The sequence below is a fragment of the Carcharodon carcharias genome, chromosome 1, assembly GCF_017639515.1.
Source record: "Carcharodon carcharias isolate sCarCar2 chromosome 1, sCarCar2.pri, whole genome shotgun sequence".
Classification (NCBI taxonomy): Eukaryota; Metazoa; Chordata; class Chondrichthyes; order Lamniformes; family Lamnidae; genus Carcharodon; species Carcharodon carcharias.
Window position 1 is genome coordinate 28,900,765 of NC_054467.1, and position 17,492 is coordinate 28,918,256.

Below are 17,492 nucleotides of genomic sequence, written 5' to 3' on the forward strand. Positions count from 1 at the left end.
TGATTTCTCACTTTACCAGAACCAGTAAACTGCAACAAACTCCCATTTGACAGATAGCCAACAGCAAGTTGATGAAGTTGAAATGTCAAAATGGCTCAGTCTGCCCACTGGCACCAGTGGATGAGCAGAACTTGACTTTGTGTTCATTCCGGACATTGCTTGCAAATGACCCCCAGTGTATCTATGTTTGATGCAGTGTATCTCTTTTTGAGACTGTATATCTCTGTGTAATGCAGGATATTTGTAGCCATGTAATTTTGCATCACTGGAAGTACAGCAATGTAGGATTCCTATCCCTCAAGGAGCCCCAATGTGGACATTCAAGTTTGCCAATCATAGAGCTCGCACCTTTTGTCTATGTGTTTGTTGGCCTGGTGCAATGGATTCTGCCATTCGATGAGCATGGGTTCAGAGCTCCAAGCAGAAATTGAAGCAGTGATGGGTCAGCACCTTATTAGTTGGGGGTTGCCAGACTTAAGATGGCTGACCAGTGGGAAAATAATGCCCCCTCTCACCATTGGAGACAGCCCATAGCAGTCCTTCTCTATGTCAATTAAGTTGGGCTTGTCATTCATAACTGCTGTCTCCCATCCTGTGTTAACTCTCTGCAGGGAAACTGGAGTGTCCTCTTCAGGGCACAAGCCTGGGCAAAATTTAAGGAGACCCTTGGCTGCCAAAATGCCAGGGTCCCCTCATCGACCTCCCCGACTGAGTTCAAAAGATTATATTCGGCACTGGTTTGGTTGCAGGAATTACCAGAAAGGTTACATGTTTAGACCTCAATCTGCCTTTGGATACCACTTCAGATTTTTTGTCAGGGTTTACTGCCTTAGCCTTCAATTCTCCGGAGGTGTCCATGAGGCAGTGGAACCATCCATGCAAAGCTGGGAGTTTGGTTCGTGAGGGCCAGGACATGTTGACATGCTGGTGGGCCTGCATACTGCATGACTGTAGTGGGGGGGGGTGGGGGGGAGAGCTGGTCAACCTCCTTTGAGTGCCTTCAAAGCTTCAGCCTGGGGCGGTGAGGGATCCAGTTTCCATGTGTCACCACAAGGAGGCACAGCTGAGGACTTGCCAATGGAGAGTCAATGGAGGTCAGCAAGGAATGGAAACAGCAAATGCTGGAAATACTCAGCAGATCTGGCAGCACGTCTGGAGGGAGCAACAGAGTTAGCGTTTCAGAATCAATGTCTTCAGGTGTCTTGCTTTTTCAGCATAAACAGGAGAGATGGGTGAGGAAGATTTGACGTGGGTTATGTTCTGAGCAGCAGAATTTTGGATGAGCTGGAGTTTCCATTAAGGAGTTGGGAATGCACCCAGCTGACCAACTGGAATTGTCACATCAGGTCTCCGGGTTTTCAGGAACAGAAGCACAGTTTGTTCCTGTTTGAGAATGTGAATCATTATTTGTATTTCACAGATAACCTGAGCGCTAAAGTGTACTTGTACATAAAACAAAAAGGAAAAACAACCCCAAAAGTTGCAAAGATGGAAGAATTAAGAAAGGGGTCAGCCAGTGCGTGTAAGGAAATACAGGTGGCCGCTGAAGGCTGCGTATCTGAAATTGTATTTGTATTTTCTCTTTACAGATAATTGTGGCTGTGAGAAAGAGGTGAAAGACGAATAGAGATTAATAAAGAGAGACATAGACACGAATGGGAAGAGGAAATCAAAGTGACAGAAAATGTTTGAAAGAATTGGGTTGCCGAAGCAGTCTGGGTACGGTAAAGTGGTGAGTAATATTCCCTGGCTGATGCAACACAGCCCGAGTAGTGACATCAACTAAGTGTTTGTTTGCCCGAGGCTGAATAAAGAGCCGGCGGAAGCCGACTTGTTACTTTTAGGAGGGTCTTGTGCAGCAGCAAGGAGACAGAGACAGATGTACACACACGGTCAAATAGACACGCAGAGACTAATTTACACCGAGACACAGAGAGACAGAAATACACACACACACACGTGCACAGGTAATCATAGTGAAATGAGTGTTAGTAACAAGAACCCGACTTAAACCACACACACCTGCCTTTACTCTAGGCACAGCATCCAGTGCAGAGAGAACCGTGGCAGAGGGATCAGCTGGGAAGATCAAAGAAAAGCACATTCGGTGAATCAGGAGCATCGGAAGACCACTTACTGGTGCAATCCAGTGACTCCCCCTTGACTTTTTAGCAACATGTCCACCAGCACAATACGTACTAACTCCAGCCGAGATCACCTCAATGCGGGCACCAACGGCTTGGTACCACCTGGTGCGGACCCCCGGCAGCGAAGTAAAAGCCCCCAGAACAAAGTGGTTTTAAAGAAGAAAGTGACGCTGCTGAGAGGCATATCGATTATAATCGGGACGATCATCGGCGCTGGCATCTTCATCTCTCCCAAGGGGATTCTGAAACACACCGGGACCGTAGGGATGGCCCTGGTTATGTGGACTGCGTGCGGTATACTGTCGCTGTTCGGTGAGTTCTATTTCTCAGGCTTTGCAAAGTTGACACAAAACTTTTCGTCTTCATCCTGATTTTTTTTGCAGTCGAAGGGGAAACGATTGGTGACAGCGGTGCTCCTCCTCAGCGTGATGCTGAGAAGCGATTGGAAAGACTCTGGACACCAGGTCCCCCCAGAAGTTTCAGTGTTTGCTCCTTTTCTTGGCCTAACAAACAACGTTAAATAGCAATAATGCAAAGAGCATAACTTAAGGCGTGAGCAGCTTCCCTTTGCTTTAACTTGTTCGCCATCAAACTAGGATGAAAGTGAAATGTGTACGGCGATACTTTGTTGTTTAATTATATAGCTACATATGCATAAGTAGTTACAATGAAATATATATGTTATATATGCATAGGATCATACTGATGTAGGGGGGTATCAATGAATAATTTCTCATCAAATCTTTAAGATGTTTGGTTGGGCCCAACTCTTTGGTCACCTATCTTAATATCTCCTTTTGTGGCTTGCTGTCAAATTTACACTGCTGAGCAGCTCATTGGGGCTATTTAACTATGTTAAAGGTGCAATATAGAATGGAAGCTATTGTTGTATTCTGTGGAAGACATGGTTGTACTGACACTTTCACATCAATGCGAAGCAGTTTTGCACCTGCATGGATGAAGAACCCGATTCAGAAGTCCATGCAAAAGTAGGAACAGGCTGAATGTTTAGTGGTTCTTCTTTCCTCAGAGTGCTGAGGTTCTGTTAGGAGACAGGTGTCTAACGTTAGATGTAATTCTGCAATTGGGCAGCACTTGCTGAACAGTTTCCTCAGCCCATCCAAAGTGAGGCAATTTGTGCACACAATGGGTATGACGGAGCAGACCAAAGGTCTGGAACTCTCAGAGACAACAGGTTTACTAAGAGAATAAATGCTTTAAAATGGGTGTAAAGATTGAATCCATAAATGTGCATAGCATTAAATCTACTACGCAATGTGTTGCGACCTTGGACTACCTTGCCAAGATCAACGCTGACCTGCTGTTTCTGCAGGAGTGTGTGATACTGCACCTCAGCTCCTACAGGCAATGGTCACAATGGTCACGGGCCATTGATCTGGTCAGGCAGAAATGACTCTTGTTCCTCTGGCCTGGGTATTCTGCTGCGGGGAGGCAACTTCACCGTCTCCCAGGTTAAGGAGGTGGTGGGCGGGCGCCTCCTCGTAGCACACCTAATGTACAAGAATACTCCTCTCTAGTTAATTAATGTGTACGCCCCAGCACAAAAAGCCGAGCGGCTGGAGCTTTTTCAGCAGCTCCCACTGCTGCTGGCGATCTCCAGGCCGGTCATTCTGGGCGGCGACTTCAATTGCATCATTGATGTGGCTGGACGATCCGGCAGGGCCAAAAGCAGATTGGACATTACATCCAGATCCCTGATGGAAACAGTAAAGGATGCCAAGCTGCACGACGTCCTCAGCAACCCTGCAGATGGAGCGCAGCGTAGATACACCTGATCACGGCCAGACGGGTCCATCCGTTCCAAGGTAGACTTCCTGTTTGTGTCCCGAGCGTTCGCAGTCAGATCCACCGACATCAAGCCGGTGCTCGTCTCTGACCACTGCCTCCTACTGGCTGAATGCCACTTAGAGAAAGACCAGAGGGTGGGCAGGGGGGCATGGAAGCTAAACGCGCAACTGCTGACCCCAGAGAACATTGAGGAGCTCAAGAGGGATTACAAAGGTTGGAGAACCGTGAAACCCCTCTCTGGATCCCTGACATACTGGTGGGAAGTGATCAAGGGAAACATCAAGAGGTTTTTCATCCTCAAAGGCACCCAGAAAGCTAGAAAGGAACAGAGGGAAATGTCCCGACTCCAGAAAAACATGCAGAATCTGCTCCGGCTGAGGTTGATGGGGGTCGATGTCAAGGAGGAACTCCAAGAGGTGAAGAGCCAGCAAGCCTCGCTCTTTGCCTTGGAGACCTCCAAGATCATCTTCCATTCCAGAGTCCGCTCTCTGGAGCAGGATGAGACGTGCTCATGTTTCTTCTTCCAAAAGGTACACACAGAGAGAGCTCTGTGATCAGCAGCCTGAAGGAAGAAGATGGCTCAGTAAAGTCATCACAATCCTACATTTTGAGGATCAGCAAATCCTTTTATGCCAGATTGTATGACGGGAAGCCCACAGACAGCACGGCCTCCCCGTCCTTCCTGTCCTCTATCAAGGAGGTCTTAGACGACAGGACACGGGAGAGCCTGGACAAACCGCTAACTCCTGACGAACTGACTAAGGCCCTTGAGTCCTTCGAGAAGAGTAAAACTTCCGGAAGCGACAGCTTGCCGGTGGAGTTGTATTCAGCTCTGTGGGACTGGATCAGCCCAGACCTGCTAGAAGTATACGAGAGTATGCTCCTGGCCGGCAGTATGTCAGAATCCATGAGGAAAAGCGTTATCACCCTCATCTACAAGCACAAGGGGGAAAGGGAGGAAATTAGAAATTGGCGACCCATTTCACTGTTGAATGTGGACTAAAAGATTCTGTCCAAGGTCATCGCCATTTGGGTCAAATCTGCTCTGGAATTGGTGATCCACCCTGACCAGACCCGCACTGTGCCGGGCAGGAAGATCTCCGACAGCCTCGCGCTACTCAGGGATACGACTGCCTATGTGCAGGACAGGGGTGTGGACACCTGCCTTATCAGCTTGGATCAGGAGAAGGCCATTGACAGAATATCGCACACCTACATGGTGGATGCACTCTCCAAAATAGGGTTTGGGGAGGGAATTTGCAATTGGATCCAACTGCTCTACACTAACATGAGTAGTGCAGTCTCAATCAATGGGTGGGAATGAGATAGCTTTCCTATTAAATCTGGAGTCAGGCAGGGCTCCCTCTCTCGCCTGTTCTTTTTGTGTGTTGCATAGAACCCTTTGCTGAGTCCATCAGGAAGGATCCGGGCATAAGAGGAGTGACGATCCCAGGCAGTAGAGGCACTCAGATCAAAGCCTCCCTGTACATGGACGATGTCGCCGTCTTCTGCTCGGATCTGCTGTCAGTGCACAGACTGATCCACATCTGTGACCAGTTCGAACTGGCCTCGGGAGCCAAGGTAAATCATGGGAAGAGTGAGGCCATGTTCTTCGGGAACTGGGCTGACCAATCCTTTGTCCCCTTCACCATCAGGGCTGACAGCCTGAAGGTGCTGGGGATATAGTTCGGAGGGACCGGGGCATGCGTTAGAAACTGGAAGGAGCGAGTGTCTATGGTGAAAAGGAAATTGGGCATGTGGGAGCGACGCTCCCTCTCCATTGCGGGTAAGAAACTGGTCATCAGGTGTGAGGCATTCTCACTGTTGCTGTACGTGGTGCAGGTCTGGCCCATTCCGCACTCCTGCGTGATGGCGATCACCCGAGCCATCTTCCGCTTTATCTGGAGGTCGAAAATGGATCGTGTCCACAGGGACGCGATATACAAGCCTCTAGATAAAGGGGGAAAAAACGTGCTCAACATCGCCCTCATACTGATGGCCACCTTTGTGTGTGGCTGCATCAAGCGGTGCGTAGACCCTCAGTACGCAAACACCAAGTGTCACTACGTGCTGAGGTTCTACCTGTCCCTGGTGTTGCGAAGGATGGGTCTGGTAGTAGTTGGACCATGTCATCCCACCTGTCTCTCGTGGAAAAATTTACGCAGAGAAAGAGCTTTGACCACAAGTCCATCAGGTAGTGGTCGGCACATAACGTCTTAGAGGCCCTGCGGGAAAAGGAGAGGGTGGATCCTGTGGGATGGTTCCCCGAGCAGACTGTCAAAGTCATTTGGCAGAATGCCTCATCGCCAGAACTTTCCAACAAGCACCAAGACGTAGCTTGGCTGGTGGTGAGAAAGGCCCTCCCCATCAGATCCTTCTTACACGCCAGGAGTCTCACCCCCTCTGCACGTTGCCCTCGAGGTGGCTGTGGTGGGGACGAGACCATTGTTCACCTCCTTGTAGATTGTGCCTTTGCACAGAAGGTCTGGAGAGAGATGCAGTGGTTTCTGTCGAGGTTCACCCCGAGCAGTTCTGTGACACAGGACTCTGTGCTCTACGGGCTGTTCCCAGGGACACACACCGAGACAAACATCAACTGCCGCTGAAGGATCATCAACTCGATGAAAGACACTTTTTGGTCTGCCCGAAACTTGTTAGTCTTCCAGTGCAAAGAGTTGTCCCCGACCAAGTGTTACAGACTGGCACATTCCAAAGTCCAGGACTACGTGCTGCGGGACGCATTAAACCTTGGGGTAGCCGCCGCAAAGGCGCAATAGGGAAGGGTCGCTGTCTAAGACCTTTCTGCCACAGTGCACCGAGGAACTGGGAACTGTTTAGAGCCCCTTGGGCTCTACAGCTCAAAATGAATGTCTGCAAATGATTGTAATATTCATTAATTGTATTGACACACCTCGTGATACATGTTGTAAAAGTGGAACCTGATTGTATCTTTGTGATGGTGATTTTGAAAGGGTTTGGTATGTTCTTCCAGATATTTTATTGATAAAGTATATTTTTCCAAAAAAAAAACACTTGCTGAATGATCCTGTGCATGTTAATAATTACACAAACAACCAATTTATAATTATCAGTTGGGCTCGCAATGTAGCTCACTTACGCTTGCTAGAAGCTGGGTATATTCATACGCAGGGATCTGTCCTCTGCAGACAAAAGGAATTGCCTAAGTATTGTACCTTTTTTGAATTAAACAAAAGCATTGGGGCAATAGCTCTCTGGTTCATCTTCCATGGCAGTGTCTCAGCCAACCAGAGCTGACTTGCCAACCAATCAGCATCCTTTTCTCATGTAGTATAATTTCTGTAGTGGTTTGATACAACTGGGTGGCTTGCTAGGCCACTTCAGAGGGCACTTAAGAGTTAACCATTTTGCTGTGTGGAACTCACCAAGGCTCGTCAGACAGCAATTTCCAAACCTACGACTGTTATCACCTAGAAGGACCAGGGCAGCAGGCACGTGGGAAAACCACCGCCTGGAAGTTCCCCTCCAAGCCACTCACCATCCTGACTTTATTTAAGACTGCTCCCACCAGGGTTGTTCTAATACATCTTTTACTGTAATGGACACATAAAGATAAAATTTGAGTATTATTGAAAAAAGAGACATGCTGTTGAAACTTTTCATTTTGCACTCAACAGGACAGATGCAAGAGTGTCAAATTTCAAAAGGAGAAACTTTTTTTAAATTCATTCTTGGGATGTGGGCATTGCTGGCTGGGCCAGCATTTATTGCCCTTCCCTAATTGCCCTTGAGAAGGTGGTGGTGAACTGCCTTCTTGAACTGCTGCAGTCCGTGAGGTGTGGGTACATCCACAGTGCTGAAAGGGAGGGAGTTCCAGAATTTTGACCCAGCGACAGTGAAGGAATGGTGATATATTTCCAAGTCAGGATGGTGAGTGGCTTGGAGGGGAACTGCCAGGTGCTGGTGTTCCTATCTGCCTGCTGCCCTTGTCCTTCCAGGTGGTACTGATCGTGAGTTTGGAAGGTGCTGGCTAAGGAGGCTTGGTGAGTTCCTGCCGTGCATCTTGTAGATTGCTGCCACTGTTCGTCGGTGGTGGAAGGAGTGAAAGTTTGTGGATGGGATGCCAGACAAGCAGGCTGCTTTATCCTGGATGGTGTCAAACTTCTTATATGCTGTTGGAGCTGCACTCATCCAGGTAAGTGGAGAGTATTCAATCATGCTCCTGAATTGTGTTTTGGGACTGCTTTGAGGAGTCAGGTGAGTTTCATGCTGCAGGATTCCTAGCCTCTGACCTGCTCCTGCTGCCACAGTATTTATATAGTCCAGTTCAGTTCCTGGTCAATGGTAACCACCAGAATGTTGATAGTGGGAGATTCAGCAATGGTAATACCATTAAATGTCAAAGGGTGATGGTTAGATTCTCTCTCGTTTGAGATGTTCATTGCCTGGCACTTGTATGGCACAAATGTCATTTGCCACTTGTCAGCCCAAGCCTGGATATTGTCCATTTGGACATGGACTGCTTCAGTATCTGAGTTGTGAATGGTGCTGCACATTGCACAATCATCAGCGATCATCCCCACTTCTGACCTTATGATGGAAGAAAGGTCATTGATGAAGCAACTGTAGCAGCCTAGGACACTACCCTAAGGAACTACTGCATTGTAGTCCTGGAACTGAGATGATTCACCTCCAAAACCACAATCATCTTCCCTTGTGCTAGGTATGACTCTAAGCAGCAGAGAGTTTTCCTCCTGACTTCCATTGACTGCAGTTATGCTAGGGCACCTTGATGTCACATTCTGTCAAATACAACCTGTTGTAAAGGACAGTCACTCTCACCTCACCTAGGGAGTTCAGTTCTTTTTGTCCATGTTTGAACCAAGGCTAAAATGAGGTCAGGAGCCAGGTGGCCCTGGCAAAGCCCAGACTGAGCAGGTTATTGCTAAGCAAGTGCTGCTTGATGGCACTGTTGATGACCCCTTCCATCACTTTACTGATGATGGAGAGTAGACTGATGGGATTGGTTACTGATTCCAGTGGCATGGTCACCAATCAAGTGAAATGTATTGGCTTGGATAGTCTTGAGCTTTTTGAGTGTTTTGGCACTATTAACAGCGTGATACATAATTCCATCATACTTCTAACCTGAGGCCTGTGGATGGTGAAGAGTCCTGGATGGGTCAAAATTTGAGCAAATTGCTGCAGAGTACCCAGCCTCAGCCTGTCAACTTTGATTGGGTTTCAGAATTCCACCACAAACACCAACTGTAGCCATGATCTTATTTCCAGGTTTGTCCCCCACCAATATGGTCTATGTCTGCGCTCTTGGAGCTAGTATGCCTCCACTCGCTTGGCATACTAATCTTCATTACAATGTCATGTACCCACTGAAGCATTGGAGTAGAAATTCCTACCCAAAATTTGCTTCATATGGGTTGGATGAAAATTCCACCAATTGAGAAACCACCTGGTACCACCATGATGCTATTATTTTCCTGAAGGTACTGCTACTGTCTCCTCACAGAACTGCTGAGACATTTCTGCTCTTAATTTTTGCGACAGAGATACATGAATTTTGGGGTGTCGTAAATACCTTTCATGATAGGATGAAATTGTAACCTCCATTCATTTCTTGCCTTGTCTCACCACTAGCTGTCTATTACTATCTTAATTACACTGGCAGAGAAGCTTTATGGATTTATTTTTTGGCTGCTTTTGTATGTTCCTTGCACAAGTAATAATAGGCTACAATCTAAAACAGTTATTAAGACACATTTTCCAGGCCATGATACAAGTCTCTGCAATGTTAATCACAAATGATTTCACTGGGTGTAGTGCTCAATGCAAATGAATAGTTAAGATGTTATGTGCCACCGAAACCTAACATTTAGTCATCATAAAAGTAATGGCAAGATCAAGATAAACCAATTTTGACAGATTGGTCACCAGGATGACCAATTTCTTATAGTTTTCCCAATTGCTCTGGTGAATTTGTTGTTTCAACAGGAGCATATTTGCCGTGATGACTTTTGGAGAAGGTGTGGGTAAAGTTCAGTGGAAGTTCTACTGTTTTTCACTGTAACTTTGAAGGAAGAGCTAAGGAAACTTGGAAAAATGTTACCATTTATGTCGCTTAAGTATTTTACAACCAATTAATTGTGGTTGGTTTTGTATTACAGGAAATACCACAGACAATTTATGCAAAGCAAGATTTCACAAAGAACAATGTAATAATAACAATTTTTTTCAATATTGGTAACCATTTGATACCTAGCCTGAGTTGTCATTGTTTATGTCAGAGCTAAAATACCAAAGGAATCATTTTTCAAATATGCGTTCTCTGTGTGGAGCAGATATTAGAAATTTGACCAGATCTGCATGTGGTTTTGTACCCACTCAAATTAATTTGTACCTGTCTTGAAAATATAATAATTTTCAAAATATTATTGAGATTTATTGTAAAGGTAGGTTAATAGTGGAGTTTGGATTAGTTTATCTGTGTGAAGTTATGTGTGCAGGGGTTTTAATTGAATTGCAGACAGCTAATCTGGAGCTTTTGAGTTATCAAAAATAAAAGCTTGGTTTGAAATGCTAAATATGTAAACATGGCTGAAGTTTTAGAATGTGAGGTGTGAAGAACATTTGCACTTTTAGAAAAACCAGAGTATTGAATTTCAAAGAGATGGTAAGTTGTTATACCTAGCCATAAGAGGCTAAGCCAAACTATGTTTATTTTTTCCCAACGATTACTGATAATATATGAGTACCATGGAAGTTTTATATAATAGTATAAGTAAAGTTGTAAAGACACATTGGGAACAATGGGATTTACATTAAAATGGGAGAAACATGTATAAAGGAGCTGAGGTTATGTGTAAGCAGAAGGAATTCTAAGATCTAACAAGCGCAAAAAGCCTCCAGCCTCAAGGTATCAAGTTGCTGTCTACAGGAACCAAGAAAACTCACTGTGAATATCACTGTCCAGGGTATTGTGTGATTTGCCTGTGTTTGTTGAAATTTTTGTTTTTTCCGTTTGCCTTAATGGAGGCATAACTGGGAGTTGGGTTAATTAGGGGAGCTAGGAGTTATCATAGTAGTAATTTGTAGACCTGTTTAAAATCATTTATTAATAAATGTTTAATTTAGTTTTGTAAAAAACCTCTGAGACTCAGTGGACTTACTACTACAGAATTCAAGGCATGCATCTTGAAATAAAAATACAAATTGCAAAAACAGTTGTGACAGCTGTTTCAAGTTTCCCTCTGGGATTTGAACAGCTCAGCATTTACCATCCACTGTGCCACAACGGTATCATGCACCCAAGTTTGAGGTATGTATTCCTGAAAGGTAAGGCACCTCAAGTGCCAAGTTATTAAATTTCCCTTTGAATGTTGTTAACTGTGAAGGGAAGATCTTTCTCAATATTTATTTTCCTGCCCAATACTTATTTCTTAACCAGCACCATGGTTATTTAATTGTTGCACGTGGGACTTTGCTGTACATAAACTGGCAGCTGCATCTCCTATTTTACAACATTCACCACACTTCAGAAATGCTTACTTCACTATAAAGTTCTTTAAGATGTCCTAAGGTCGTGAAAGGTTCTATATAAATGGATGTCTATTTTTTGTCATTCCTCTCAGTTAGCTAACCACATTTGTTGCAAAGTGGGAAATGGAATTGACTGGGGTTAATGGGGCAGCTGTGTTTGACATAAAACATGGGGATTAAAATTTTGCTGTACGATATTACTAACAGACTTTTTAACCCATTTAATAAATAATACCTTCAAATTTCACATGAATGCTTATGTGTATTTGTTATTAATATCATTCTATGCAATTTCGAACCAATGGTGTGGAAGGTATCTCTGTCACAAAAAAATAGAGGCTGAAATGTCCCACTGGTTCTGTCAGGGGACTGCACATTTCTCTGACATATTAAGTTTAGCTCTTTCTGTGTTGTGCACATGCAACTAATTTAAACCAAGAAGTTATAGCAATTTCAGAACGTTTAACTGCTGTTTAAAACCACCAGTTTCAACTACTGAGAAAGTTGCATGCCCCATCAAGTTATCTGTCAATTCAACATATATTTTTATTTTAAAAAATAATCCCAACTTGCTGGGAATCTTATTACTATACTCATTTTCTTTTTGCTGGGACTGAAGGTAACCAAATATGGAGGAGATGAGGACAAAGTGATAACTAGTGGACCTGCTACAGGAAAAAGACACCAGGACACTCTGCACCTCCAACATTATCTGCACAACCAGTCCACTCTACACTGTCACTGCCAGTAATAGTGATACCAGTCGATGCAAAGACATTTAGTAAAGGATTTGAGACTGTAGTGGGAGATGTGTATAAGCTCAAAGCAAAATAGTGCGGATGCCGGAAATCGGAAATAAAAACAGAAAATTCTGGAAAAACTCAGCAGGTCTGACAGCATCTGTGTAGAGGGAAACAGAGTTATTTTTTCGAGTCCATAAGACTCTTCTTCAGAGCTAAATAGAAGATGTGTATAAGCTCCCGGGCAGTAGCTGGGAAGCTGTAAATGTCTAAGTGCAGAGATTAGAGAAGCACGTAGCAAAGGCAGAGTGATTTTAAGGAGGGAATTTAACTTTCATATAGAATGTGGTGGAGGCAGTGTCAATCGAATGGTTAGCCTCTGGAATGCTCTGCCTGAGAATGTGGGGGAGGCAGGGTCAATCGGGGTTTCCAGAAGGGAATTGAGTAATTATCTGAGAAGGATTGATTTGCAGGTCTATGGGGAGAAGGCAGGGGAGTGGCACTAGATGAATTGCTCCTTCACAGGGTCAACAAAGACACAATGGGCTGAATGGCCTCCTTCTGTGCTAGAACCATTCTATGATTCTATGACTGGGATAAGCTCATGTTAGAAAGGCATTAAGTGTGTTTTGGCTAGCTTTTTGCATCAAGATACCTAGAAGCAACAAGAGGCAGGTTATATTGTGTGTAGCAATGAGCAATGACCCAAATTTGGTGAACAAGACTGGTGTGTGAACATTTATCTGATAGTGATTGTAAGATGATCAAATTCAACATAGCATTGGAAAGGGAATAATGTGAAAGAGCAACTGAGATTCAAGATTTTGGTAAGACTGACTTCAATGTGATGAGACAGAGACCATGCACAGTAAACTGGAGAAATACATTAATGTCTAAAATGAGAGAACCATCAGTGGAAGGTGTTCCAAAATAATTTATCATTATATAAAACCAATTTATACTCTTAAGGGGCAAGAGCTCAACTTGCCATAAAAAGCCATGGACAACCACAGGGATAAAACTAAAACGAAAAAGCATATCAAAAATATAAAAATGTGTACAAACTCTGACAACTGGGATAGGTATAAAGAACTATAAAAGGTGACAAAACTGAAAGAGCTACAAAAAGTGAAAATGTAAGGAAACATGCAAAGCATATCAAACTCTACAGAAAAAAAAGTTCCTTTTTTAATTCATTCGTAGGATGTAGGCATTGCTGGCTAGGTCAGCATTTGTTACCCATCTCTCATTGCCTTTGAGAAGGAGGCAGTGAGCTGCCTTCTTGAACCGCTGTAGTCCATGTGGTGTAGATACACCCACAGCGCTGTTAGGAAGGGAGTTCCAGGATTTTGACCCAGCAACATTGACGGAACGGCAGTATATTTCCAAGTCAGAATGGTGAGTGATTTGGACGGAAATTCCAAGTGCTGGTGTTCCCATCTATCTGCTGCCCTTGTTCTTCTAGAAGGTAATGTTTTTGGGTTTGGAAGGTGCTGTCTAAGGGGCCTTGGTGAGTTTCTGCAGTGCATCTTGTAGGTGGTACACACTGTTGCCACTGTGCCTTGGTGCTGGAGGGAGTGAATGTTTCTGGACAGGGTGCCATTCAAGTGGACTGCATTGTCCTGGATGGTGTCAAACTTCTTGAATGTTGTTGGAGCTGCACTCATCCAGGCAAATAGAGAGTATTCCATCACACTCTGGAATTGTGCCTTGTAGATGGTGGGCAGGTTTTGGGGAGTCAGCAGGTGAGTTACACGCCACAATTCCTAGCCTCTAACCTGCTGTTGTAGCCACAGTATTTATATGGCTAGAAAGGTTTAGTTTCTGGTTAATTATAACCCCCAGGATGTTGATAGTGGGGGTTCAAAGATGGTAATGCCATTGAATGTCAAGGGATAATGGTTAGAATCTCCCTTGTTAGAGATGGTCATTGCCTGGCACATGTGTGGTGCGACTGTTACTTGCCCCTTGTCAGCCCTGGATATTGTTCAGGTCTTGCTGCATTTGGACATGGACTGCTTCAGAATCTGAGGAGTCATGAATGGTGTTGAACATTGTGCAATCATCAGCGAACATCCCCACTTCTGTCCTTATGATGGAAGGAAGGCCATTGATAAAGCAGCTGAAAATAGTTGGGCCTAGGCTATAGTTGGAACTCTTGCAGTAATGTTCTGGAACTGAGATGATTCACCTCCAATAACCACAACCATCTTCCCTTATGTTAGGTGTGACTCCAACCCACAGAGAGTTTTATCCCTGATTCCCATTGACTTCAGTTTTGCTAGGACTCCTTGGTGCCACACTAAGTCAAATAGTGACTTGATGTCGAAGACCGTCACTCTCACCTCATCCAATTACATTGGGAAAAAAGGGTGGTCAGTAGCAATATGGGCCACTTGAAAATTAATAACAGCGATATTGTAAATGAAAATAAGGAAATGACGGACTGTTGAAGAATGACTCTGTATCAGTAATTACAGTAGAGCAAGAGGATAGTATGCCAGAAAACTAAAGAAACTAATATTGAATCAGGGACTTAGCAAAATTAACATAAGCAAAACAATAGTAATGAAGAAAATAATGGCACTAAAGAGTGACGAATCCCCAGAATCAGATGGTTTCTATCCCAAAGTTTTAGAGGAAGTAGGTGAGAACATTGTAGATGCCCTGAATCTTTCAAAGTTCTCTCAATTTGGGAACCGTTCCTTTAGATTGGAAGATTGAGCATGACATTCTGCTATTTAAGAAAAGCAAGAGAGAGAAATCAGGGAATTATAGACCACTTAGCTTAACATCTGTTTTTGGAAAATTACTGGAGTCTGTAATTATATGTAGAGTGATTGAACACATTGAAAACTTTCTATTGATCAGAAAGAGCCAGCATGGATTTGTGAAGAGTAGGTCATGCCTAATAAGCCTGACTGAAGTTTTTGGAGGATGACCAAAGTAGTGGACATGAGAATGGATGTTATTTATCTGGGCTTCTGGAACGCATTGGATAAAATCCCTCATAAGAGACTGTTAGCTGAAGTTGAAGCATATCGCATTAAAGGCAAATTATAGACCCGGTTGGAAATTGTCTGAGCAGCAGACACCAGAGAGTAGGGATAATGGGCAGGTATATTAATTGGTAAGGTGCGGTTAGTGGTATCCTGCAAAGATCTGGGTTTGGGTCTCAGTTATTCACTATTTATTAATGATTTAGATGAGGAGATAAAAAGCTACATATCAATGATTGCCAATGACACAAACATACGTGGCATTGTAAGCAGTGTGGATGGAAGCATAAATTTACAAAGAGCTATTAATAGACTGAGCAAATGGACAGAACTGTGGCGACTGGATTTTGATGTCACTAAAAGTGAGATCATCAACTTTGCACCTGAAAGGAATGAAAAGGACAATTCCTAAATGGTAAAAAGCTAGAAGCAGTGGAGGTCCAAAGAGACATGGTGGCCAAGGTACATAGCTCATTATAATTTCAAGGATAGTGGCAGAAAATAACCAAAAAGGCTAATGGAATGCCAGTCTTTATATCTAGAGGAAGCAAATATAACATTGTGGTACTTATGCTGCAGCTATACAAACTCCTGGGGCTGAATTTCTGGGCCCCTCTGAGGGTGAGAAGAGAGGTGGACTGGACCTGAAAATACTGCAGCCAGTTGGCATGCTGCTTCCTGACTCCATTCCTGGCACCAACCATTTTGGCCAAGGTGAGTACAGGGCTGGCAGGGTTACCTGCCCCCACAAGGTGGGCAGCCAAGTAGGCTCATTAACAGCCTTGTTAACTACGTTTAAAGGAGGCTGACTTGGATTTTCCAGTAGGCCTCCAGTTTCCCGATGCGATAGGAGGGAGCTTAACTGCTTGGAAGGAACTGCAGCCAAAGGCTGCCATGTAGGGCAATTCCACAGTGCTGGCTGGGCTGCTTTTTAAAAATTTTTGTTTAAGTTTTTAAGAAAGGTTGGTGAGAGGGTGCCTACATGTTGAAGCACAGTTGAAGCCTCTGATCAGCCTTCCAGTTTCAAGAGCCCTCCTGCTGCCCATCTATTCAACAAGGAACCTAACTCCATGCCAATTAAGGGGGTACCTCCTTGAAAATCTCAACGAGTACCTGATATCTGGAATCCAAGGGTTAAATTACAAGGACAGGTCCAATAAATTAGGGTTGTGCTGCACAGAATTTAGAAGGTGGTTGAAGTTTTCCTGATATTACGAGGAACAGGCAGGGTAAATAAAGAGAAAATACTTCTGCTGGTTGTTTGCAAAGCGGCTGGTATTTTGTTGTGTTTCTCAGTGTTAACTATCCCAGAGCATCACGTTGTATTTTGTCAAATATGGAAGATGTTCGCTGAATGACATTGGATTACATGGCTGGAATTCAGCAGAGGTTCCCCACTGCAGTTTTGTATGAGAAAAGCAAAGCTCAAACAGTTTGTTAGCCTTTAAGTCATAGGTTTGAACCGCTGCCCATTGTCCACTGGTTTTTTTTAAACTACAACTAACGGCTTTCTCATGGTGTTACTCATGGTGAGTCAGCAGATTCACGGGTTTTATATCAATCAGAATACTGTCTACAAAGTGTGCCAAAGAAAGTATTGAAAGAAAGCACGTGAGATTGTTAGCTATGTTTAAGACCTCTGATATAATACAGATATATTTGTTACTTTTTTAATTCAAAGGGCTGCTTTGTGATTAGTCTTTTAACACAATTTGGGAGGCAGCAAAGAACTTTATTCATGTTGTGCATATGATAGCTATCTTTTTGCTTTTAATGTACTATTTAAGAGAGTCCTGAGTTTTAAAAATGCTTGATATATTGGGAGATGATATGAAACCTTAAAATTATTAACTTTTGACAAAGGACCTGGCAGTTTAACGTAATATTATGGATGTTGAATTACAGTAGATTTCACCATCGTCTGTACCATAACTCCATCATATTTCATCAAGCTGTATTTTCAGGCATATCAGAAGGCTCAAAGGGCCTCAATGCCTTCTACTTTGCAATTTTGTTCTCGTATTCAACTAATGGAAAAATAAAGACAAAGCTTCTGCAAGTAACCTGAATGGACTCAAATTCTCATCGTGATCATTTTTATGTATTGTGCAGAAGAAGAGCTTTAAATTTTGTTTTACTTTTAGACAATAAATCTAAGAAACACCAGGGGCTGTATCATGTCTTTGGCAAGGTGCAAATTCAATGGTGTGGCTGTTGTGAAGAAACATAATTATTATGTTTTGTACACTTTGCAATCTTTGGAC

The 17,492-nt window shown here is 43.8% G+C and overlaps 1 protein-coding gene across 1 annotated transcript in view; it reads left to right on the plus strand.

Annotated features, from left to right (window-relative positions):
• The first annotated feature begins 1,820 nt into the window (after positions 1-1,820).
• The window catches only part of slc7a11 (solute carrier family 7 member 11), a 210,419-nt gene continuing 194,747 nt past the window's right edge, over positions 1,821-17,492 (plus strand). Inside the window, exon 1 of the mRNA XM_041195655.1 lies at positions 1,821-2,459. Coding sequence (XP_041051589.1) covers positions 2,177-2,459 — 283 coding nt within the window. The 5' untranslated portion in view covers positions 1,821-2,176. The remainder of the gene's footprint in view (positions 2,460-17,492) is intronic.